At 44.0% G+C, this 25,875-nt stretch overlaps 1 protein-coding gene across 1 annotated transcript in view; it reads left to right on the top strand.

Annotated features, from left to right (window-relative positions):
* The window catches only part of TTI2 (TELO2 interacting protein 2), a 91,235-nt gene that overhangs the window by 25,300 nt on the left and 40,060 nt on the right, over positions 1–25,875 (top strand). Inside the window, exons 3-5 of the mRNA XM_085634481.1 lie at positions 6,544–6,636; positions 7,918–8,105; positions 15,209–15,352. Of these exons, the coding sequence (XP_085490607.1) occupies positions 6,544–6,636; positions 7,918–8,105; positions 15,209–15,352 (425 nt within the window). The remainder of the gene's footprint in view (positions 1–6,543; positions 6,637–7,917; positions 8,106–15,208; positions 15,353–25,875) is intronic.

The raw sequence follows: 25,875 nt of genomic DNA on the forward strand, positions 1-25,875 counted from the left end.
AATCCTGAAGGCAGAGTGCTTGGTTTCATGTGAGATGGTGCTCTGGCATGAGCTGAGCCTGTCTGCAGTGGTCGGAACAACTTTCTTCTACCGTTTCCAGATATCGCCATACCATATACTCTTAAGTGCATTATGAACCTCGCGGTTAAATGATATCTTTGGTTTGGCTTTATCAAAACATGTCGAGTAAGGTGTCATACGAATTGGAATACTAACCCCTCGCCAATTCTGGCGACGGGGTTAGCATTCCACCCTCCTAGGGGGACACGACATGTACAGAACCTGAAACCCGGGTAAAATCAGACATAGCCTCAGCTCCACAAAATGGACGCTGCCACCACAGACACAAGTCTGCCCTTCTGCTGCTGGGAGTCCTTCCAGCTTGGGAGACGTGGACAAAGGGTTTCCTGCCAGGGGAGGTGCGAGCACCACCCCAGACAGGATTTTGTGTATTGGTCAGGTAGGGCTTGAAAGGAAACAGACATGCCTGAGGCTCACAAGGAGCCTCGGTGCATATGCCAGTTCAATCCGGTCCTGGGGCACACCAGCCCCAGACCTGGGGCGAGCTGGACAAAGGATTGGGGGTGTAACCACCCCCCTTCCTGGTCCCACCCTTAGGGAGGGACCTAGCAGGTAGTCCGGCCCCTAGAATCCGCTTAAAGGTAGGAGCTGTGTCCTAAGACTTCAGACATCCTGGAATCAACTTACAACTAAGAAGACGGGAACTTCGACGTTCTGCTGCACAGAAGACTGAAGGAAATCTCCCCTACGGTCAGGGAGTGACCATCTTGCTAACGCAAGCACCAGCCAGCGAATCGACGTCTGCTTTGCCGCCGCCTCCCGCCGGAGCCCGAGCCCAGAGACCGACAAGGACTGGACCTCCAGACCTCTCACCGCCCGATCCACAGTCCCTACAAAGAAGGGACCCGTGGAGGCATCGAGACACGTGGAGCCAGCCATCTTGGAAGACACTCGACTAGCTGAAAGCGAGACAACAGAGGCTCCCTCCAAGTTGTGCTTCGGGTCCTGAGAAGCCCAACATCCGAGCAGCATCTGCACCAAAGGTGAGCCCTCCAGCATCTCCACGATCTGCGTGGGGCCCCTCTGCACTTCGCGACTCGACGCGCCTAACCGGTTACTGGTCCGTTGACTAGTGGCCATCTTGGCGACCATCTTGAAAAACTACGACACTGGTCTGGTTGCTCCAGACTGGCCCCTGCTTCCCTCCAAAGGAGCAGCCCCTCTGACCTTGCTGGTCAGAGCTAACCGCTTTCTTCACTTCCTGCGACTCCTGCTTTTGCCAAGGCTTGTTTGCTTCTTCTGAGTCGCCGACGCCGCCGACAGCGAGAGCCTGCGTGGGACAGCTCGTGAACCGACTCCTGGACGTCGTCGACCTCCAGGGACCACGTGGCTGCAGAGACAAGCTACATCTCTTTACCTGTTTGCACCCGACATCGCCTGGTACCTACCTGGTGCCACGCCGGTCACTGGCTAGTGACTGTGAACACTGTCCCCTCTGCTTACAGGTCTTCTACACTTCCGATCCATCCTTGGATCCACCGCATCTCTTCTGGACGGACCGCCTGCAGCATCTTTGTCGTCAGGCTCCATTGAACAGATAGATGAAACCCGACGCACTTCGAGCCCTATACACCCGCTTCCTGTGGGTGAGGTAAAGCTGGCACTCCGGTGCACAAGTGTAGAGTAACATCTCTAATGTCTAGGTTTGAAGTCTTGAATTCGTAGTCCAACCAGAAGACCCTTCTAGCAGTAACTTTTGAACAATTACGCACCCATTGAAAACCTATGGGCGCCCGCGTGTAACTTTCCTCACTGCACACGCGACCCGTGGACCTCCTGGTCACTAACTAAAGTTAGCTCCTTGTAGGCCCAGCGATTCTAGAGGCCCTAGGCCTTCTCCCTTTCCTGTTCGTGGTACTTATACCACTATTTTAGTATATGGTTTGAGTGGCCACCAGGGCCTATCCATATAAAGTGCAACTTTCGTATATTGTGATACTTTCTTGTTTAACGATTTGTGCTCCTGTGCTCATAAAGAGTCTAGGGGATACTTTGAGTAATAAATACATATATATTTTACATATATATCTGTGTGGTGTCCTTTCATTGGTATAAAGGGGAGTTACATATGGTAAAACAGCTTGCTTAACATGCCTAAACGAGTTTAGCCTAAAAGATCGCTTAGCCTACGCTACCACTAGGGCAGCTGGTCCGTAAAGGGTGACTTACAACCACACCATAAGGGTTGCTTGGCATGGTACAAGGTGGTCACTTTAATTAGTGAACATCATATACCAGGCCAACTTCTCACATGCTGTAACATCGTAGTCCTCATAAATACTGATGGGGCTACAACACAGTTATTGGCCCAAATAGTATTTATGAGCCTCTCAAAATAAGGGCTACTGGGGGCTAGCTTTGATTTTTCAAATATATAGCCGTATCCATGTTAACGACCTAATATCGCCGTGCATTTACCATCTGTGGCAGTTTCATAAGCCCTGTCACTCGTTGGCTGATGCACATATGACTGCAGTTGCTAGACCCATTGATGCAGCTGTTATTGACTATGAGAACTATTTCTGGCTAGCAAATCTATGAGCAAACCGAGTAAACTCCAGGCTTTACAGGATGCGGCCAGAGGAATCCATTTCACACCATGGACTTTAGTCATACTTCTCCCATTGACATTTATATTTCAGTGGCTTCATGGGTTCAGTTTAGGAATCTCCTAATCTTTCTAAAGTCTGCCGCCACTGATGGCCCTGAAGATTTGAAGCAATGATTTGTAACTTATGGGCCAGTGAAGGATTTTAGATCATCCAAAAATAAATTGCTTCTTCCACCCAAAGGCACTAGAAAAGGACAGGTGGCAGATTATTCCAGAATGTTGCATGTTTATGATGGAATTCTCTACCCAACTCCCTCTGGCTTTGTAATTAGATCCTTCCATTCAGAAAGTCTCTAAAAATACATAATTTTTAAGTGATTCCTCGTATATCTCCCTATTTTAGGGAGTTATTCCTGCAAAAGTGATTTATTGGAACCATGTTTTTTTTTTTAACGCTTGATAAAACTTGTTGATTTGGGCCATTTGTGATTAGGCAGCAAGATGGCTGCTTCATTGTGGTGCAGCTGTTCCTTATTCAATTTGTTTGTATACTTTTGCTCCCTGAGAGAAGGTGGTTGTTCCTCAAGAAGAAAAGTTGTATGTGGAGGGTGACATTAAAAATTATATTGCTTTAGTAAACCTCATATGTAATTTTGACTGAGGATCAAATAGCCTGTTTGTTAGACCTGTCATCCTTAGGGTAGTCTTACCTCAAACATAATGCCCATTTATCTCCTCTTTTTGCTGTATCTTTTTGTTGACCATAGAACTCTGAGCAATTTACCACTGCCGGACAGTGCTAAAGTGCACGCGCTTCTCTCCTAAACATGGTGGAATTGGTGTATACACAATTGGCATATTTAATTTCCTTGTAAGGCCCTTGTACAATTTTATACCATATAGCCAGGGCCTGTAAATGAAATGCTACTAGTGGGCCTGCAGCATTGATTGTTCCACCCACACAAGTCTCCTTTTGGACCTGTCTCCGGCCTGTCATTACATGGCCTGTGTCTGCAGTTTACTGCCACTTCGACTTGACATTAAAAACCTTTGGCCAGACCTTAAACTCCCCTTTGATTACCCATAAGTCAGCCTTAAGGTAGGCCCTAGGTAGCCCATAGGGCAGGGTGCTGTATAAGTAAAAGGTCGGACATGCACTTTTAAGTTTTGTATGTCCTGGTAGTGAAAAACCACTTAATTTGTTTTTCAATGCTATGAGGACTACTCCTCTCAAAGTCTAGCATTGGGAATTCCTTAGTACATGTTTAAGCTGTAATTCCTGATTAGAAAGTAGTATCTATATCATGTTTCATATCTTTGGAATGGTAATGATAATCTTCTTTACTGGTAAAGTTGAATTTAACATTTCTCTGCTCTTACTCCTCTGTGTGCTTGCAGTCCTTCTCCAATACATGTCTGGGATGGGCGACCGCTTCACTTTGTGCATTCTCTCTAAACAGCCACAAACGCAGGAAGGTTAGGTTTGTCTGAGCTCTCATCTGCCTTCTGGTGGCTCTTCCTGGGCAGGAAGGGGGGGAAGGAGCTGTTACTTGAAACTGAATAGGTAGTGTACTGTCTCCATCCAAAGAGCTGTTTACCCCCTACTGATAGTCTGGAGCCAGGACTGGGAAGAAAGGGTATGTGAGCACTTCAAAGTCCCTTCTTTGAAGTCACTCCCACTTCAAAGGCACATTTGGGTATAAGTACTGGGTTTCTGAACCCACCAAATCAGACGCTTAAGCTCTGCTGGACTGCTGACCTGACAGGCTTGCTTTTTTGCTGTGTTGCCCTGCTGCCTGCTGCTCTCTGACCCTGTTGAGGAGAACTGGACTCTGCCTTTCAACCGAAGTGATCTCCAAGGGCTTGTTGGCTTGCCTCCTGTTGTTGGGACTCAAGGAAATCCGTCTCTCCCCTTGCTCCTGTGCCTGGTTCACTAGAAGTGGACCTGGATACTTGCACCAGTGAAATTGAAACATCTCCACCTGCTGGAAGCAGCAGCCAACACATCGACCCTGGGGCCCGAGCAGCACCTCTGGAGCACCTCTGGAACTGATGCATCGACCGACACATCCCCAGCTCGCTGGAAGCGGCACCTGGGGCATCTGCATCGACGCAGCACCGAGACCACCGCATCGTAGCTGAAGATCGATCAATGCATCCCTTTGACAGCATAGAGGAATCTGGCGCATTGGCTTCAGAATCAAAGCATTGCAGTTCGATGCTCTTTTCGGAACCCAATACAGCGCCATCAACACGTGTGAAAAAGCAACGCATCCCTCGTTTGCGCGAGTGACATAGAATCATCTACTGGCGCATCGACCCCGCATCTCATGCTTACGACCAGGATCACGGTACTCAGTTACCTGGTCCTACATGGCTCCTGTACCCAGCCCACGTTCCATCATGGTCGGCTTGAACTGTTGTCTTTCTCCGGTCCAGCTCCACCTCAAGGAACCCCTAAGGTGCTAATTGCTTCAAAGCGCTAGAACTCTTTATATTCTATAGAAATTCATAACAACTTCTTGTCGGTTTGGTCTTGAATTATTTATAAAATCATAATTTATTTTTCTAAACCTGCGTGTAGTCTTTTTGTGGTGTTTTTCATTTTGTTACTGTGTGTTGCACAAATACTTTACACATTTCCTCTTTAGATAAGCCTGACTGCTCTGTGCCAAGTTACCAGAGGGTGAGCACATGTTTTCTTTTACTGTGTATCTGGTTTACCCTGACTAGCGAGGTGGTTCCTGCTTGCACAAGGTACATACCTCTACCAAACGGAAACCCCCTTTCTAACACTGTTCGCGTGGTCATCATCTGCCTTGGTCTAACGTTCAGTAAAACACATTACATATAGTCGTAGTATTTCCTGTCTCTGGAGAGAGACTAAAGAACCATGGTCTTATGAGGCAAATGAGCCTGACTCTCCCTTGTAAGGGAGTCCATACATCCCTTTAATCAAAAAGAAAAAGAGGTCGAGATTGAGGAGTGGGGTCCACTTACCACCAGGAATGTTAAAAAAAAATAACATTATGCCATTTCAATAGTTCACAGACTCTTCTCTAGTGTGCAAACAAACCTCACAGATTTCCCCTTTTCGGCTAGAGTTATTTGATGTTGATTTCGCATTAATAAGCACAACTTAAGCACAGAAATATGATTTATAGTTTTAATATTTAAAGTGCAGTAGCTGTGAAACGAGGCATGTAGAAGTGAATCTGTACCACACGTGGCTCATTAGAGGGCAGAATTAGAAGGCATTATGAAATGTAGCCTTGGGGTAGGTTACTAAAGTCTGCCTATATTCATTGATGTTCGTAATAAAAGGTCTCAAAATATGGTTCTGTGCCTATCCAGGGCATAGATAGTTGCATCACACTGACTGCTCTGACGTGATACTGTTGTAGATTCACTGTTGTGTACTCGCCTCACTCAGTCCCAGCTCCTAATAATGACATCACATGCTTTTCAGTTGTAGCGGGCCCTGGAATGTCTGAACAGCAGCACTCACACAGACTTCTGTCATACAGACAAATAAACAAAACATAATGTTGCGACGTAACTCATCCGTAAACAAATAAATGCTGCAATAAAGGCTGGGCAGACTTAATAACAGAGAGAGACCAACAAGTGTACTAGCAATGTACTTGGCTCTCCCGTGCAAGTGTTATAATTGTCGTCATAGGCACTAAAACTTAAGGAGCAAACGAATAAAAACAGATTGCACCCTGGCCCTGTTCAAGAGTCAGTTTCAGGGCAATGGATTACACCCATGATCATTCAACTTGCCATTTAACTCTGCGCCCAGATGTTTATACTGTATTCTGTAAGTTGTTTTTACATATTATTTACTCTTTTTGCATTTCCCATGCTCTCTGCTAACACACTTTACTTTATTCTTCTTGTTTTTGCAGGCAGCTGCAGAGTTGCTGCAGTCTAACCGGGCACAGGTGGTGTACCATGCCCTTTACAATCACCTCTACACCCCAGAAGCAGACCTCATCCAGGTACAAGATTTTGGGCTTGTCTCTGATACACGTGAAAAGTTATTACAAGTGTGTGAAATTTACATTGACATAAGACTCTTGTATTTTAGATGGGTGGGCAGTGCTTAATGTGAGCTGGTGGTTGTAGCTGGGGTACTGACCCTTGTTTTTGGGGGACCAGCACTTATGTTTAACCATCAGACTTTGACCCCGAATAACAGCAGGAGAGGTGTAGCAAAAGGGGAAAGGAGGGGGATTTGCAAGATGGAAAAACAATGGCAAAGCAAGAAAATAGGGATGAAAAGGAACATATGGGAGTGAGATATAGGAGCAGGGACAATATATTGAAGAAAGAGGTAAAGGGTGAGCTAAAGACTAAGCAGTCTTGTTATAGAGCAACCTGGACGTTTGACAGTAGCGCCAAAGGGCGTCTGAGAAAGGTTTGGCACTTATTCTTTTACAAATTAGTCTCTGTAGACGGATTAGAATTTGAGTTTTGTTGGAATCTTTGTTGCATAATTATGAATTCTTTGTTCGAGTATGACATGTTTTCAAAAGGGATTTGTCCAACTTGGTAGTGCCAAAGAATGATATTGTGGGCTTCAGTTGACTATCAGTATAGGCCTACACCAAAAACTCATGAGTTAAATCACAGGAACCGTCTATTATTTGTAGTGAAGGCCAACTGTGAATGATGTGATAGATTAATATAATCTGAGACAAAGCATGTGTCCAGGATTGTTGGCATTGTTTTGGGAGCTATTCCACTGATCGGGTATAACTTAATTGGTAATCTTTATAGACCACATAAAAACTGTGACATCCCTTGGTAGTTTAGCTACTGGATCATTGACCAGTGACCACACTTACAAGACAAATAAATACTTGGGGAAGTTGGAAATTTGGACTGTTTCCATTGTGCTTCCATAATGTTTGTGGGGAACATGAAAAGTGTAGATAGTAAAGATGTTCTGGACTGGCCATTTGCCAACATATGTCTACTTGCCTTTAAATAGATTAGTAAGCAAGTTCATTTTTTCAGATCTTCGTATGTGTAATGGACTGGGATTACGATCTTGTGGGGCTTCGCACCAAAAACTCGCGCAAATTGCCAGACTTTACTGCAGTTGCTACTCTCTTTAACAGAGGTTTGCAGGGAATAGTAATGCTGTTATTTTGAAAATGATGTTCCGAAGTTAGGGATCCCATTTTGCCAGCTTGGTCAGAGGACCTCTTGCAGTGAATCGAATATGTTGAAGCTACATCCTGTGAGGCCTTCTGTGGTTTTTCTCTCGTCTTCAGGTGGTCCTGTCCTGCCTTCTAGACCTTCTGCCGATCCTGGAGAGATTCTCCCAGGTGACCCAGGACTCTGGCCTGAGGCACCAACACACCAACGACGTGCTCCAGCTTATCCTGACCCACATGGAAATGGAGCACAAGATCCTTCTGCGCCGGGTGTACGCAAATCACCTTCCTGCCTTTGTGGAAAGGTAACATGGAGCGCACTTTGATTAGGTTGGTAGGCAGTTCTCAAATTCAATCTGAAATGTTACTTTCAGTATCACAGTAATGTAAAAGGATCAGAGGGAGCTATCCAAAACCATCCATGTTTCCTGACTGATTGGATATTAATTCAGATGCATGACCATCTCCCTGTGCCTTTCAAACTTAATTGGGTACTGATCTACATAGTTATACGTAGGTGTTCTAATAATTTTTAAAAAATAGAATTTTAAAGCCAAAAAACTCTTTAATTCACTGGCTATACGAAACTGACCTAAGTATATCTTGCACTGCCATATATTTCATATGTCAGTGTTGTAATGCAGTCTACTATAGCTGTGCAAGTTATACTTTGGTGACTTACACATAACTGGTGAATTTCCATTTTTACAAGAACACCCATGTATAACTCTACATTAAGCTTTGCTTTTTTCAGTGAATTTCTATGTATTTTTAACGTAAAGTAAGATCTTATTGTGATGCCTCTGCCATGCGACTTACACATTTGCAAAAATTTGTAAATTCCCAAGAATGACAAAAAGATGCAAAACAAATTTTGTGGAAAGGTTCACATAATGAAGCTGTCAAAGCAGGAAGAGATTGAAAAGTGTTTTTTTCAGGTTATTTCATAAAAGGGTACAAAGGAGCATCTGACCTGAATATTTTATCTACGTATGCCTAGGTAACATCCTTCAATTTGTGCTGCCTAAAATACACAAAAAAGGACAAGTACTACCAATAGGATACCAAGTCAAGCATTATTCCAGAATGGGACAGCATCACAAAGCATTGTATTCCTCTACATAAGGAAGTTCACAATAACAATATAGAAAGCATGCTAGTTCATTAGTGTAATTGGGAAGTTATCACAAACTGTAAATAGTCGTTCACACATACAGTCCACCAAAAGTGACCCTACTCCCTCCCCATTTGTGTCCTCCTCCTCCGCATAATTGAAAGGTAGCCTGACTTTCTTTGGCCAACTGGTTCACTTTACTTTAAATCAAAGCAGTAAAAGCAAAACCAAAATACCATGTCTGGCTCTTAAAAAAAAAAAAAAAAAAAGAGCTAACTGCCATGGTCAGGTGTACAAAGACACCTTCTGCAATTCTTCCTGGAAGAAGGTGGTTCGCGAAGGCACTCCCTTTTGACAGTTGAAAAATTGAGGCACAGGCAGATTAAGTGATTTGCTCAGGATCACAAAATCAAGGGGGCAAGGAGAGAGCTGACTGGAATGACCTGCCCTCTCAATACAAGATAAGCAACTTCACCATATCTCATCCATATTTTTAGCCGGGTCTGGTGGCTCAGTGGACTAAAGCAGCCACTGCAGGGGCCTGTGTTCGACCTCATGGTCACAGGTTCAAATCCCGGCGGGTCCACTCAGCCTTTCATCCATCTGAGGTCGATAAAATGAGTACCATTGAGTTGGGTAACAATAAGCATCTGTTGTTCAGTGCCAGGACACCTACGGGTAATCGTGCGCTTTACAAATACACCTGTTATGTTATGTTATGTTTATCCATATATTTACTTGGTGCAACCAATGTGCAAACAACCCTTCCAAGAACCATTTCTTTCCCCAGTTCTTGAACTAATTGACTGCGTTCTCCAGGTCTACGTGAAGCACCCTGTTACCACACATTCAAAGTGAGTTTAAGTAAATGCTAGATAAGCAAAATAAACAATGTGGGTACCCACTAGCTGGCTGAAAAAGACTGAGTGATACACCAAATGAGACTCTTAATGACTCCCGGAATCTTAAATTAAATCAAGGATTTCAACAATAACATTTGAAGAGGGAAGATTTGAATCAATTAAAGGGATGAAATGTTAGGTGGCAATTGCGTTGCAAGGAGCTACGAAAGTGGTGAAAATAAATGTAAACCTCCATGTCAAGTGTTTGTAAGCCCCAACACAGCTGATTGATCAGGATGGAACTTTTAAAAGTCTGCATCATCCAGTGATTGGGCACCAACCCCTCTGAACAAAGAACACTACCTTGCTCAGTCATTTTCCTCTTCTTCCTAGTGTACTATCACTTTAAAATAGCAATGTCATCTTGATCTATGCAAATTACATGCTATTGTTCTTGAAAAATGGAGAGAAGGGCATGTCACCTAAGATTGGCGATCTCGAGGAGTTTGGCAGTTTGTTAGACCTACATGCTAATTGATCAAAGACATGTCCATACTGCACAGACCAATCCACGCAGTGGGATCCTAGAATATTAACCTCCCGAGGCATCACAAACAAAAAATATTTCGATACTTGGTGGGGAGGATATATTACAGACCAGATGATCTCTTGACTCATAATTTGGGATCAGTACAGAGGAATTTGAAAGGCAATATTGACTTTTGTCAGTTTCTGAAGATATCGGTGGTGTACAGAACAACTCTGATCACAATGGTGGAGTTTCCGAAACTGCTTCCCTGTTTCACCAACTTAGTCATGTGAGTGCCGCTAGGCTGGTTCAGGGACTTGGAGGCTCTCTTGAGGGAATATTTGTAGGCAGACAATCAGCACAGGGTAGCTGTAAGGACCTTGCAGCTGCCGATAGCAGAGGCTGTTTTGTTGCTTTCCGAACTGTAATTCTTGGCAGTGTAGATTCAGTGGATAGAGGAGATGGCTACATAGTGGGCTCACACAGGTATTCGGTCAGATGGGAGCAGGGATAGCCAGGGGTAAGGTGGTGGCCCCTCTCCTGGACTTGAGGTGAGGCACATGCATACTAAATAACCACGTGGCGGTTGCCCTGAGATGTTGGGCAAGATTCACAAGAAAAACAACATCTAAACCAATGTATGAACCCACTATCACTCTGATAGAGTTCCCAGATGGAGTGAGTTATTTCACAGCTCCTGCCCTGAACCACTGAACAGAGGCTGGATTGCTCACACTAGCTGACCTTTATCAAGACTGATAACTAATTGTTCTGACTAGATTGATAGATGACTTTGGTCTAACAGTCTCTCTGTTCTTGGCCTACATGGTTGTAATCCACAACATTGATGGGAATCTAACCATGCTTTCCTAGTCATCCAAAAAGTCTTACAACTAGTATTCATTTCAGGGAATGATTGTAAACTGTTAACTTAGCTTTACAGGTCCCTTCTGGAAATGACAATATCTGAGTTGTCATAGTCCCAAACAAATGGGGAAAACAATCTTGGCAGGCCATTCAGTGTATCTCATTGTTAGTTTGATTACAGTTAATGTCTTTATATACACAATCTGCAACTGTTTGATTGCTCTCTCTCACAATCCAAAACCATGCATACTTTTATTGTGGACTTAATCTGATTTGCACAAATTTGTTACCAATCTGATTTATTATGTAATTTGTCTTAAGCGAACAATGTATGTGCAAACATTTGTGTGACCAAGTCAATTTTGAATCCTTGCTCTTTTAACTGCCATTGTGTCGGGGCACGATCTTGAAGTTTTTTTCCTTAAAATCTGAGTCACCAATTAACTGTTTTCAATTATGCTTACCTCCATAAGCAGTGATATTTTGGGAAAAGTCTGCAGTGGTAGTGTGTTAGTTGTTTACATCCAAGACGAAGATGCTGCTCCTCAAATGAAAAACATGATTTTGTACCTGGCGGTTTCCCTGACCGCATACAGTTTTCCCAGAACTTTCCTTGCCAGACTGGGGTGTGACTACGTCCCCTGAGCGGCAGGACGGGGCCAAGCAAAAGCGCACCATAAATCGTTCAGCGCGGGTCTTACCTGGAGGTTTCCTTGCCCGCATACAATTTTCCAGGAACTTTGCATGCCAGACTGGGGTGGGCCTACGCCCCCCAGTACTCCGAGCGGCAGGGCCAGGACAAGCAGCAACACCTTCCTCTTAAGCGCACCATTGATCCCTCAGCGCAAGATGCGCCTGAGTGAAGACTGGGCCAAGATCGGCCCATCACCCAGAAGAGGCCAGACTGGGCCTACTCTCTTTAACCTGCTCCCCTAGAACTTGTCTGCTGGAACTCTGTAAATGCACTCTTATTACACCTCATTGGCTTTTATTTCAAGCACTCTCAAACTAAGGTGTTTTAATGGTAAAGTAATTCCTTGATAAGATAAATTAGCAAATTTGCAATGGGGGAAACGCAAGGCTTCAAAATGCCTAGTATGAATGCACATTTTTTTTAAAAGCCAGGCACTGACGGCCCTTGCAATAATACTACTGCCAGGACATGCAAAATGGATGACAAAGACCATCTGATATAAGAAGTTGAAACTATATTTAACACTAAAGTACCTAAAAGCAAAATGGCTTCTGGGAAAATTCCGGGGTTGTTCAGGAAAAACCTATTAAAAACTAAAGTTAATACTGAAAGAGTAGAGCCTGAAGGCCCAGGTCCATCAACTGCTGGGCTCCTACCTCATACTAATGAGTTGCCACTCTCACCCACAATTATAGTTGCTCCAAATGTACTGTGCTCAAAAAGGTATTCACCTTTGGCAGTTGTAGCGAATTTCATACAACCCCGCGATGCAACTAAAACAGTGGTCTACGATCGGTGTTTGACTAGAACGTCTAATGCTGACCTTACTCTTACCAAAGCGACTAATGCCACTACCCCCAAGCATCGGCTGACACAGGTAGCCTTTCTTCACTCCCTCACAAGTTGAAGAAACAGTTGTCTCTAGTTACTGTGGTAACCGAAAGAAATGTCGACTATAGTAGTTTTGCTGTTACTGCATGCTGCTGCTGTTGTCACACTACAGCTGCGTCCGCACTAGTGAACGATAAACGCCTTTCTGCAAACGCCAGCCAAACCACAGGAGGGCATGGTGGCCATTAATTCTTTAAAAAAAGAAAAAGGCCCCCCCCTGCCCACACTAAAGACATGCTACACTCTAAAAACAAAACTGACCTAGCCTTTTGCTTGGCTGATACTTCTTCCGCCATTAGCCGTTTAGTAGCAGCAAAAGACCCTGGCCCGGATCATATGCCAGGAGATCTGTACAAATCCGAACCTCTTATCTGGGCCTCCTATGTTAATCTTTTAACTAATGCAATAGCAACAGGGGGAGAAATCCCAGAGACCTGGATGGGGGCGGAGACCATTCCCGTTTTTAAGAAAGGAGATGCTTCTAGTCCATATGATTATAGGCCTATAAGCCTAATTGATAATTTGCAGGAAATCTTTGCTAGACAAGTACTCGACAAGCTGCATGAGTGGATGGATAATAATCCGGTCCTATACCCCCTCCAAGCACGCTTTGGCGCTAAAACTAGTACTTCCGACCAAGTCTTTAGATTTACACTCCTTTCCTGTAAGTACGCGCTGCTGAGCAATCAAATACTGTATGTAACATTTATCGACTTGTGCGCAGCATTTGATCTTGTTCCCTGTAAGAGCCTTTGGAAAGTGCTAATAGAAATGGGAGCCTCTCCTAATCTGGTTAATCTGATTGCTAGGCTACATGAAGATAACTATGTCAAAGTGCGATGGGGAAATCAGGGCGAACTGACCAACCAAATCCCAATCCAACGTGGGGAATGTCAAGGTTGTGTCCTTGCACCTACTTTGTTTACCGTGTATATAAATGATGTGGTCAAGGAACTCCCAAATTGCAAATAATGATTCTCCTATCCTTAATGGTAAAATATTCTGATATTGCTCTTCGTAGATGATTCGTCACTCATCTCGAAGACTCCTACAGGTCTTCAATAGATGCTTTTCTGGGTTTTTGTGTTTCCAGGACCGTAGAAATAAACGCAACCAAAATCAAATGCATAATATTTGGGAAGAGCAAAGCAAAAAATAGTATTGTTAAAGTTGCTAATTAACCACTAGAAAGAGTCCTTTTTTTAATTATTATTTGGGTGTTAAGCTGACAGACAAGCTTTGCTTAGAACCTCAACTCAGTAAAAGTTCCTTGCTTGTGATTCAAAGATCTAAAGTCATACTGCGACTTCACAAACGGACCCAGTCTACATCTATAACCTCGATTTTGGAGGTATACCGCGCCAGGGTCCAATGTGCTGTACTCTTTGGTGCGGAAGTTTTAGGATATGTTGATACCCATATGCCACAGTGGAAGGAAACATTTTGTCAGATCTCTTATCTCTGTGCCTACCAGCAACCCCGCCCCCTTCCATTGTTTCTTTGGTTTAGTCACCAAACCTATTGCAGACGTAGCATAACTAAAACCCCTGATGTATTGGCTACGTATTTGGTCCACTCCTGAGTTACTAGAATATAGTGATGCATTGGGGTACCTAATGAAGATGAACAATACCCCTTTGGTTGAAATATATCTCGACTTGGTGTAGGAAACTTGGGCTAACCAGATTGTGGGCCAACCCTGGCAAAATTTGCAAGCCTGAGGCTGCTGTTCTAAAAACAAGATATTAGGCATTTGTGTACGATCAATATTCCACAAGAGTAACTTCAGGACACCTGACCAATCGGTTTTTAGGGTTTAAGTCAAGGCCAAAGTTTGAATTATTTTTAAATATGATTACGCCACTTTTTGTAAAAAGTTTGTATGTACGATTTCCCCTGGGCAGTCTACCCTTAAAACCCTTTTTGGGCTAATTATCGTTAAATCTAGTATGTCTTGTTTTAACACCCAAATTGTCCACATTTTCTAATTTTCTACTTGTATGTTTTACTTTCTAAAATATTTATGTGGGAATCTGCATAAAAAGTCTGTAAAATTAGTGGTCATTTTGTTTTGTATACATGAAGCCATTCATTCTTCTTTTTGAAAGGGCTACAAGAACTGGATCAATGTGAGAATAGGTTTATGCTGAATCTCTTTGAGACAAGGTGTTGTGTACTGGGTCCCTGTTAGAGAGAACTCCTTTTTCTTTTTTTAAAATCTGCACATATCTCATTTAAACAACAACTGGGGACATTACTGCACAAAGGATGACTTAAAGGGGTTAATTAGTCGAAATAAAGGAGATTGAAAAGCGAGAATTATAGTCTTGATCATTCCACTATTTTTCCCATCAACCTCCTGTTTCTAATTCAGGTGATAATTTAATAGTTTTTACAGAGCCTTTTAGAAAATGATCAATTATCGCATTGAACTGCATCAACTAAAGTTCTTTCGTTTACTTGGTTGGCAGACTGGGCATCGGTGTGGCACGTCACCTGAAGAGGCTGGAGCGTGTAGTCGTGGGCTATCTCGAGGTATATGATGGACCAGAGGAAACTGCCAGACTGTCATCACTCTCCACATTAAAGTGCATCATAAAGCATGCATGGCCAAGGTACATCTGTTGCAAAAGGGGCACTGGCAGGTTGTTGTTTATTTCACTTGAGGAATATTTGCAGTGACTGATACTATAAACCATTTCTAACTTTTATGGTGTACTGTTAATGCTAAGGGCTCGGGTTTGTTTGTCCACTGCTCATAATGTGATTGAAAAGTGGCTTTCTCCACAAGCATTTATGTCAAGAATAAGAAATATACTATTAACTGTCGTTAATAATGAGCTTAAACAACTTCAATACTAAAAGCATACGCTGCCTGTTAGTGCCAAACCTAAATTTTACTTTTGAAGGACAACTTAAGCAGCATCGTGTAGCCATGTCCTGGGTGGGAATTTTCGCGCAATTTCAAAGGAGACATCAAGGCAGAAATTCCAAGCTTTTAAACAGAGGATTTCTTTCACATACTAGACAATCAAAAACTCCAATTATAACTGCACATCAACCAAGCTATTTAATGCAACACAACTCCCATGCCCTTCTCCATGCAGTGCCAGAGCTGCAAAAAATTGCAAAGGCTATGTTTTCCTTTAACCTTCCGCGTCTTCCAGAGAGAATTTTTATTCATTTGCATAGCATACAACTGCCACTATGTGGCTTTGTAGCAGTTTTATGGATCATTCACAGAGAGATGTATGTTCAGTTGGAGAGCTGGGTTGTAATCCAAGGCAGTGCAGGCATCTTAACCTCTTCAGCGCTGCGCGGATTCCCGCACAGTGCTGAAAGTTCTGAGCGCGGGCGGGGCCAGGACGGAACGGTTCCGTCATAAGCACAGCCCAACCGGCGTGCATGACGGAACCGTTCCGTCATCGGCGTCGAAGAGGTTAATAAAGGCCTGGGATGCAAAATATGGAAATGTAGAGGTACCTTGGTAAAGTGTTCACCCAGAAGTAGTGAGGTGCAACTCCAGGAAATCCACATACACTTAAGTGTCAGAAGCAGTGAGGAACTCCATGGCCACCTCATTCACATGTAAGTATATTCTTTTCTGTATTATGCCCCAGAAACAGAGGTACAGCAGTCTTAAATAGCAAACAGGAACCAAACTATACTGTAGATTGGTAGAATCAAATATGGCAATAAAAAAAAAAAATACCATGTAAAAAAGTTTTCCCCGCTGCTAGTGTAATAGCTCCTGTAGAAAATTCAGAAATTAATGAAACTGGGTTGGAGGTCTCATCCCGTGGACTGCAATGCACCTATATAGTTAACTGAGTCGTGCCAACATCTGATAAATTTCTCCTCTAAGCACAGTATTAAGAGTGAAGTCACATTAACAAGATATTGGATCAGCGAGAGGAGCAAGTGATATCTGTGCACTAGGTCAGATCAATGGGACACTGGTCAGTCATACCTGCATATATATGATATCGAACATCAACAGAGACAAGGGACACCTTAATCAGCATAGTTCTGGAAGTTACCAGGGGCCTGTTTTGTGAGAAACTCCTGATGCAGTAGCTGGCAGTCAGTTCCAGCATGCCTGCTGCTGTCTTGGCACCACCGATGATACTCGAAACCCTTTGTCCCTTGGTGAGTTCTCTCACTGCGACGAGGAAGCAGCAGCATCACTGAGAACATCTTAGTCATAGCAGCAGTACTTAAAAGTGAAATGGGTCTTTTAGTTGCAAAGCATTTTGACCCATTTTTTCTCACAGCACTGCAGATAATCTGTAAAAAAATAATACAATGAGCGTTGTGATACGAACGAAGAAACAAAACTGGTCATAAAAATGTTGGTAATTCTTTCTTTTTTGTCAATCCTCTGCGGTGGTGTAGTCTGGCTCTAGCTGCTTCATTAAAACTTTCGTAGGGAGACCAGAGCATGGATATGAATATATTGTTGCAAATTCATCTGAAAAACCAAATCGTGGAATGAAATAATGTTGATAACAAACCTAGTGGCGGACATGAAACAAACAAAGATGTTACGCACATAAGTTGATTAGAATAACTGCAAAATTGTTCAAAACTGGTTTGATATGTATGGTGGTCTTCCAAACCTCCTCCTACCTCTTATATGGGAGACGTTTTGTGAAAGCACAAGTTAGGGGAATTTTGACCGATTTCCAAAGAGGGGGCACTGTGTGGAAACAACAATGGAAAGCACTTTCGGGCAAGGGATCATGGATGTCGCATATGAAAAGTAAAATCTGAAGTAATTATTAACCTATTGTTAGAAATTGGATTTCTGGTTGCCTGGGGTGTGAGTTCTGGCCAAGCAGTAACCAGTGAAAACGCCACACAAAGATTCCACACTAGGGTTAGAAAAAATAGTGTATATTTTAATAACTGAGATGAGACAAAAACGTAAAAAAATAAATAAACAATCTGGGAAACCTGAGATATTGAATTTCCAAGTTTTAACGTAAGACAGCACTAAAAAGCACAAAGCGCCAACAAGGGATAGCTGGCCTTGCCGGACCGGGACATAGTTACACGTTCAGGCTGACCGTGATGGAGTGTGTGCCGGTCAAAGGGACCAGGTTAGGCACGCTGAACAAAGTACCTTAAATTCTGGTTACCGAGCGTTGCATGCATCCGAGGCAAGAAGTCACGCAGTCGAAGCGATGCAGGGGTTCCGAGATGCGGTGAGGCTGTGGTGGAAGCTCCTGTACGTTATCGTCGAGGGTCCCTTCGGGGCTTGCATTGTAAAGTCCAGGTGTTGATGATGCAGCGCACAGCTGAGGCAATGCATCGGTTCCACGGAACTGCGTGGCTGCAATGCGGAGGCCGCTGTCTGTAGGAAAGTAGTGTCTGCTTCTTATGGTTACCCCCACTTTTTGCTGATGTCACACTGTTTTTGGCCTAGTCTGACTGGGATCCTGCTATCCAGGATCCCAGTCTATCTGCTTTCTCCTTTAAATTGATATGCATGTACTTTAGGTACACTCCAGATTGGATTCTGGGGTACCCTTATCAGTTCCTAGTATATGGTACACCATGTACCAAGGGCTTAGGTACCCCAGAGGCCTCCCATGGGCTGAAGCATGTATTATGCCACCCCTGAGAGGCCATCCAAATTGACACGACCAGCCTGCTACAGCAGACTGTGTTAGTTGGTGCTTGCACCACTTACTTAAGATATAGGTTCACTATATCTATTTAAATCCCTATACTTAAATACCTGTCAGTCACCCCTATGGCAGGCCTTAACAATACTGAAGGCAGGGGGCTGGGTTTTACGTGATAGGGTGTCCCTGCATGAGCAGAGCCCCTCTGCAGCCTTCAGAGACCATTCTCCGGAGTTATCTGTGATGCAGCCAGACATACATGTTTACGTGCATTATAATCGCGTGGTAAATGCTAACTTTAAAACGGCTGGTTAGAAACATGTCGTGTTTGGTGTCAAACACCTTGGAATCATACCTCAACGCCAGGTCCACCCTTCTGAAGGGACATATGTGGGTCACCGGTATACCCGGTACCAGCTTTCTCGACCTGGGCACCACAAAATGGATGCTGCCAGCCACAGACACGGGTCTGCCCTCCTGCTGCTGAGCCAAGCTCACGCAGAGGAAGGCATGACAATAGGCATCCTGTCACAGGGAGGTGTAACCACCTGCCAGACAGGATTTAGTGTATTGGGGCTGGGTGGGTGCACTCTTAGGGTGCCAGAAAGTCTGCACTGGGGGCACATTTGGTGTCCATGTGCATAGTCCAGCTCAAACCAGTTCTAAGAGCCATTTGCTCCTGCTCTGGCGCAAAACTGGACAAAGGACATGGGTGTAGCCACCCCTCTGTCCTGCCCCTCCCCTAGGAGGGTCCACAGAATGTTTCCAACCCCTTCCAAAGGGTATAAAGTGGGTTACCTGATCACAGGACTTTAGATTTTATCTGGACAAGATTCTGCTTAGAAGAAACCAAGTACTTCGACTTTCTGCTCGACGCTGGACGACTGAAGAATCTTGCTTGGAGTAAAGGAGTTACCCACCTGCAAAAGCAGACACCTAAACGCATCTGACCGGTTTTCTTCTCCTGGGCTCCTGAGGACTCTGAAGATTTTAGCAACACAGGAGGTGGGTTCCCAAAGGTCCCTGAGGTCGAGCTGCCCTTTCAGCGATTCTGAGACCAGTATCCCTCGTGGGGACTGTGCAACCCAAACGAACCCCTGTGCACTGCGTACTTTTGCAATTGCATATGCTTGTTGATGATTCCCAAGCTTGTGCATTGGACTCCGTGTAGTCCTGACCCCGAGCAGTATTTGCACCGAAGATTTCCTGCCTCCACTCCATGAGTGTCCTGTAGGCTGGTGCTTTGCTGACTTGCTTGATGTAACCTCGCTATCACTGGTCCGTTGGCCTGTGGGTCCTGGCAAGGGTCACCTTGCTAATTCTTGGGCTTACCTGGTTGCTCCAGACGTGCCCTGACTCTCCCTGCTGGTCCACACCGTAACCTGTTTCATCTGACCGCGTGGTTTGCAGTTGCCAAGGCTTGTTGGTGCTCCAGCCGGACATCGACCCCCTCCGCTCTCGACATCCTTCGTGGGACAGCTCACCTCTGGACTTTGGTTATCCTCGACGTCTCCTGGTCCCCGTGGCTGCAGAATCAAGCAACCCTTCTTTGCACCTGAGGCACCTGACATCGGTGGGCATTCGATTACCGAGCCCCTGGTCACCTGAAGTGACCCATACTCTGTCCCCTATGCTTTCAGGTTCTTCTCACCTCGAATCCAGGCTTGGATTCAACCGGACATTCTTCGCCCTCCTGGCAGCAGCATTTTTTTGTAGCTCTCCATTGAAAACGACGAAGGTTTCCGACACCACTTGACCCCTCTGCACCCAGCTCCTCTGGGATAGGTAATGTGAGAAGTTGTCTATAACACAACAAGGTGCTGGAAAATTCCAGTGGCCTAAAGGGTATGATAGGTGGTAGTAAGTAGAGTATATCCTCCTACAAGTAATTATATTCACAAAAAATACTCTAATGGACCTACAAAAAAAGGAAGAAGGGGTCCGATTAAACTGAGGGGAATAGGAAATTGGAAGATTCTTAAATAAAGGTTGTACCTAACCCAACCATGATCGTGGGGGAGAAAAGTATTTCTTTAAGTTACCCTCACACACCCTAGTGGTGTCATGCTTCATCATCGGGTCACCCAGACCCCTAAAAGTCTGGGTGGGCTCGACCACAGTGTTGGGAGTTCTTTTAATATGTTAAAGACAGAGGGGGTTAACTAGATAAAATACCTCAGGCAGATCCCCAGTTTCCCTTTATTCTTGGGTCTGTCTGGGTCATTAAAATAGATAAAATTGGGTCTTTATAGGAGTGTTATGGTCCTAGGACCCTAGTGCCGACATGTTTCAGTCCATAAAAGGGCCATAAAGGTCTGAGACTTTCTTCAGGGCAAATTTGTAACTCCCCTATGTGAGTGAAATTACTGGGATGGGAAGTCCCTATCCTGTCACTAAGGTGGGGGCAGAGTAGCTGCTCCTCGTGATATATCTTTAAGAAGGGTGTGTGTCAACTGCCAGGCTCCATCTGAAAAGGAAGATAGAGACAAACACCAAATAAAATATATCAGCGGCAGTATTTCTGCCGTGTTCACTTCCCCTTTGCGGTGTAGTGAAATCCGCAGGTGGACATGCATGGATTCGTGCGCATGCTTCTATTTAGAGGAGTATCCTCTTGATGTGCCACTCAAAACCAACTCACTGTAACATATCATTGTATATGTGACAGGCATTCTGTGGTAGTGCCGATTTTATTCGCATCCTAGCGTTATCAGCGTGATGTCTGATCTTAAAAAATAGCGTGCACCATGTGTATCCAGTCTCTATTACACTATGTAGCGTAACCATACTGATCTTCTAATTTCAGAAAACCTTTCTAAGAGTATAAAAGAAGTAATGATAAATACAAAAACAGGCATAAAAGACACTCACTCATACACAATCTATAGTTATACATTACCCAATTCGGGGAGGTTGACTGTTTCTCACAGGACCAAAAAGACAAAGAGGGCGGTCCTGGGGGTAATTGTGAAGAGAATGTGGGTCAAAATGCAGAAACGATCGGTCTGCTGTTACGTGTAAAGGGGATCCGAGCTAATCGGATCGATTGTGGCGGGAACGGGTCCCGCAGATGTATCAAAACAGAACCATCTAACTATCCATAAGAGCGCTGTATGGATATGCCGACAAAGAGTACTTACTTAATTAAGATCGGTCACCCTGCGTGCTACCAATTTGGTTCTGGTCCTCGGCTTTCGCACATTTGATACGTTGGTGTGGCGTTTAAGTATGGTAAAAGCGCGGTGAGTTATCGGACTAATTGAGACACCGCCCTCGAGTTGGAGGAAATGACGTGAGGCGTCATGACGTACATGGCGGATGCCGGAATTAGTTGAAGGGACTTGTAGTTTCTCAGACATATGTTGTAGTTCAATACTACGGACTGTCCGTGGGTCCATAATGGTTTCGGGTGCTCGTAGCGTTAATCATAATAGGCACTCGCAAGTAAAGGTTAGATATTACAACTTGAAACAGATTTTATAGAAAGATCGCCAAAGAGGACTAATTCCTGTGCAATCGTGAGTGGTTGTTGATTATATACTGTGTGGGTACGGTGAGGCATCCCAGGGGTACGGTGAGGCATCCCAGAACCGAGCCAGAGACTTAACTGAACAGGACCATGCGGCACTGGCCATAATTTAATTATTACTGGTCCCTGCCTGGCTAGCCTTGCCCAGTCTTCTGCTGGACTGCTGCCCGCTCGCGCCTGCCTGCCACTTAAACTGCAGGCCAGGCCTCCGTAGATGATGTTTGCCATAAACCACTCCTGTCCTAGAACTACCAGTATTTATGGGTCTGACCTATGATGCATCAGGAGTGATGAAGGTGTCCCGCTCTAAATCATGCCTGACTTCTGTACTTGAGGGCTGAGAATAATCCCTGACGCTCTACTTACCAGACCAGCAGCGAAACGAGCGCTGTCTCCCTCCCGTCGCCGCCACTCAATACGCGGCCGCAGTGTGGTGGGGGACTACCTCTCCCGAGAGCCCTAGCGCCGGACAGGAACCGGAACCCGTCTACTGTGTTCTCGCGCCTGGAGGCGCTTAAATCCAGGACCTACCACCGCCACGCGGGGACCGTGCGCGGGCGGGCGCCGGGCTAAGCCCGGGCAAAGGGCGGGCCCTCTGAGGCCCTCAGAGGCACAAAGAGGCACGGGACGGCCTAGGAAGTAAGGCCGGTATTTGAAACACATCACTCTATATATTGTGTGGGATGTATTGGTAGGGTCTCACGCTAGCATTGCTCTACTGACATGTCGTCACTTTTAATATATAAGTTATATACATGTTAATGTGATCCCGATTTAGTGTCATTGGAAAATTTGGTTTTTTTATTTATCATTAGACAGGATAATCCTGTTTTATATATTGTTTGTTGTTAACATGAATATGCGGGAAACTAGAAGTAAGATCGTCACCGGAGGGAATAAGCTGACGGGAACATTAGATGATTTCATTGTACGTACTAATAGCTTGATAGATCAAGGGATAGTACTAATGGAGAGAAGGGTATCTCAAGACCTAGCTTTTGCAAAGAGATCATCGATAGGTAACATTGCTGTGGCACGTAGCCCTGAAAATACCCTGCATGATTTTCCCTCATTACAAGCACATGCGCAGATACATAATAGTGCGGCTACTGACTTGGTATCGCAAAACCCAATCAGTATGGGATTAGAATTATCAAACCCTGTGGAAGAAACTTTGATTGGGGTACATTTAGATACCCAGGATGACACTGTAAATTGAAAATTAAAAGGAAAAAGGCAGGGGGCAATTCCAAAAGAGTGCGCCAAGAATAAAAAGTTAACTTGCAAGAAGGTAAAGGCAAAAGTTGTTAAGAAGGGTGGTATTAAAGACTCTGTGGTAAATGAAGCCGGGATTGACTCTGAACCTGAACTTGAAGTTGTCAGTCATAAGAAACTGTCCCTACCCATGATAGATGTTACTTTACCAGATGAGTCTTTAGCTGATATTCTTGATGAGAGTAATATAGTGAGTAGTCTAAACGGTTATGAAGATAGGGAAAATTTTATGATATATACCCTGTCAACATTAATCAAATCTTTACTTGCCCCTATACAAGAAAGGCTCCAAGATATAGAGAAGCTACTCCAAATACTCCAGAAGGATATAAAGATACAGTTGCATACCCAGGAAAAAGCGCCAAATAATGAGATAATATCGGTGGATAAACCACCGGTCTTAAAAGAGAATTGGCCGAAAGGGAAGAAAATAACTTCTACAATCCCTCTGTCTGAATCCATGCGAAATGCAAATAGTTCAGCAGTGAGTACAAGGACTCCCGGGCCATTGATGGCCCCTGAAGTGACTGTACCCACCATACTTTCGCCTTCTGCACCTACTCCTAACCTAGACAAACCACAACAGGAGAAAACTGAAAAGCGCAGAAGTATAAATTTGCCACCGGATGCTTGCCCTTATGTGGTAGTATTAACTGGGGTCCCTGAACTGGCACCTCATACTATGGAGCCCTTTGAAGCACTAAGAAACAAGGTGATTCACTGGCTAAACTCCAATTATCCTATACCCTCAGTTTTGGCCAGTAGAATCTTGATGGTCCGAAGGGCATCATGGGTGGGCTGCAATAGAAAGAAACTACAGGGTGACTGCGTGGTTATAACTTTTGAAAACCCGCAAACGGTAGATTATATTTGCCAGGGGAACCCTAGGAATCAGGATCTGTTGATTACAGTTAGACCCTTATTCTACTTCTATACTCCAAATGAACAACTAGATGATAGATGGAGTTGGATTAGAAATGAAAATTGTGCTAGGGAAGGTAGGAGAAATAATTTGCATGGGGATTTAAATTTTAATAGGCAGGGATGGAGGGAAGATGACCACTGGACTTTAATACAGCGAAGGTCCGGGAGAAATCAAAAGGGAGGCCCGCAACATTGGGGAGATTGGTCAGGCATACAGTCCGCTCCATTTGTCATCCCTTGCTATAATAGATTTAGGCCACTGGACATGGTCGACTGACGTCTAGGGTGTGAGAAATTTTCTGACCTGTTGCCATCTGCAAATACTACCCTAAATCCACCAGCCCTTAGTCCCTCCAACGAAAATTTTGATAAGACTAGTAGTAGTTTGTGCAATAAGATTCCACCAGTAACCAAAGAATTGAATAATCAAGCCAAATTGTCGGGGCAAAAGTGTGTAAAAGGTAAAAAGGAATTACCCCTTTATCTTTATAGCAGTCTAAACTTCGTCTCTAAGTCAAAAGGAATCATGAGTGATCTTATAGTTGAAATAGATAAGATTGACATAGGTCATGTTGCTACAGACGAGGTAATAATACCCAGCCAAAATGGAAATTGTAAGGTGATGTTTTGGAACGTGGCAGGATTAAAACATAAAATCTCTAATCCTTCATGGAAAACGGCCACGGATGGCGTGGATATTATGGCCCTGCAAGAAACTTGGACAATAGATCCTATACATTTAATTGGCTACAAAACTTATTGCACTCCTGCAGTAGGAGGGCCATATGGGAGACCCAAAGGTGGTATAATCACGTACCTCTCAAACTCTTTATTATATGAGAGGGTCCATTTCTATCACAATTGTAGTTACTATCATAAATTAGTGATAGATACTAAAACTGGGATCAGTCTTGTGATAGTTAATTTTTATAACAATATCCCATGTACTGCAATTCAGAACATTATGAAAAGGCTAAATGAGGATCTACAAGGGGAGATAGTTAGCAAGACAAGGGAAGTAATGATTTTATGGGGGGGGGGATTTTAATTGTCATCTTTGCAAAATGGGTCAAAAAGGAACTTGTGGTTTAATGTTAGAGCAAGACATTAATCTTACACATTTTGACCATACTCTAACCGGGGATTTGCTGAACGAGATACTATTTAATTGTGATTTGGGATATGCAAATGAACTAACTGTGTGCCCAACATCGTTTGCCCCGACCTTTATCGGAAGGGGCGCATCGACCACCATTGATTTTATTATCTGCTCAAATACTTCTGGATTTAGGGCCTCTAACTATAAGAATTATGAATTACCACTGAGTGATCATTACCCACAAGTACTCGAAATTGATAGCCCATTTTCAGCATGCCAACATGATAGTTCACAGATACAGGCAGCCCCGGATGTGCTGATGGGGAGACAAAACTAGTTAATATCTGCTCAGATAGCTTTAGAGTTTGTTTAGATGAAAATTCAAAGAGCGAAAATATAATCGAACATTTTAATATCATAGCAGCAACAATTAAAGAGAGTTTGAGGGTGGTTTCTAGAAATAGGACTAAAAATGGAAGAAGATGGTTTGATAAGGCATGTACTAGAGCCCTGACTGAGCTCAAACATGCTATTCATCGGGAACCACGGAACCCCATCCAAATAAGAGATTTAAGGAATCGCTTAAATCTTGCATTGCAAGAAAGAAAGAAAAACATAAAGAGGATGGCCTGGGAACAACTATGCGATGCCTCACAGGCTAAAGATACATCGGCATTTTGG

This window comes from Triturus cristatus, chromosome 11 (genome assembly GCF_964204655.1).
Source record: "Triturus cristatus chromosome 11, aTriCri1.1, whole genome shotgun sequence".
NCBI classification, from domain to species: Eukaryota; Metazoa; Chordata; class Amphibia; order Caudata; family Salamandridae; genus Triturus; species Triturus cristatus.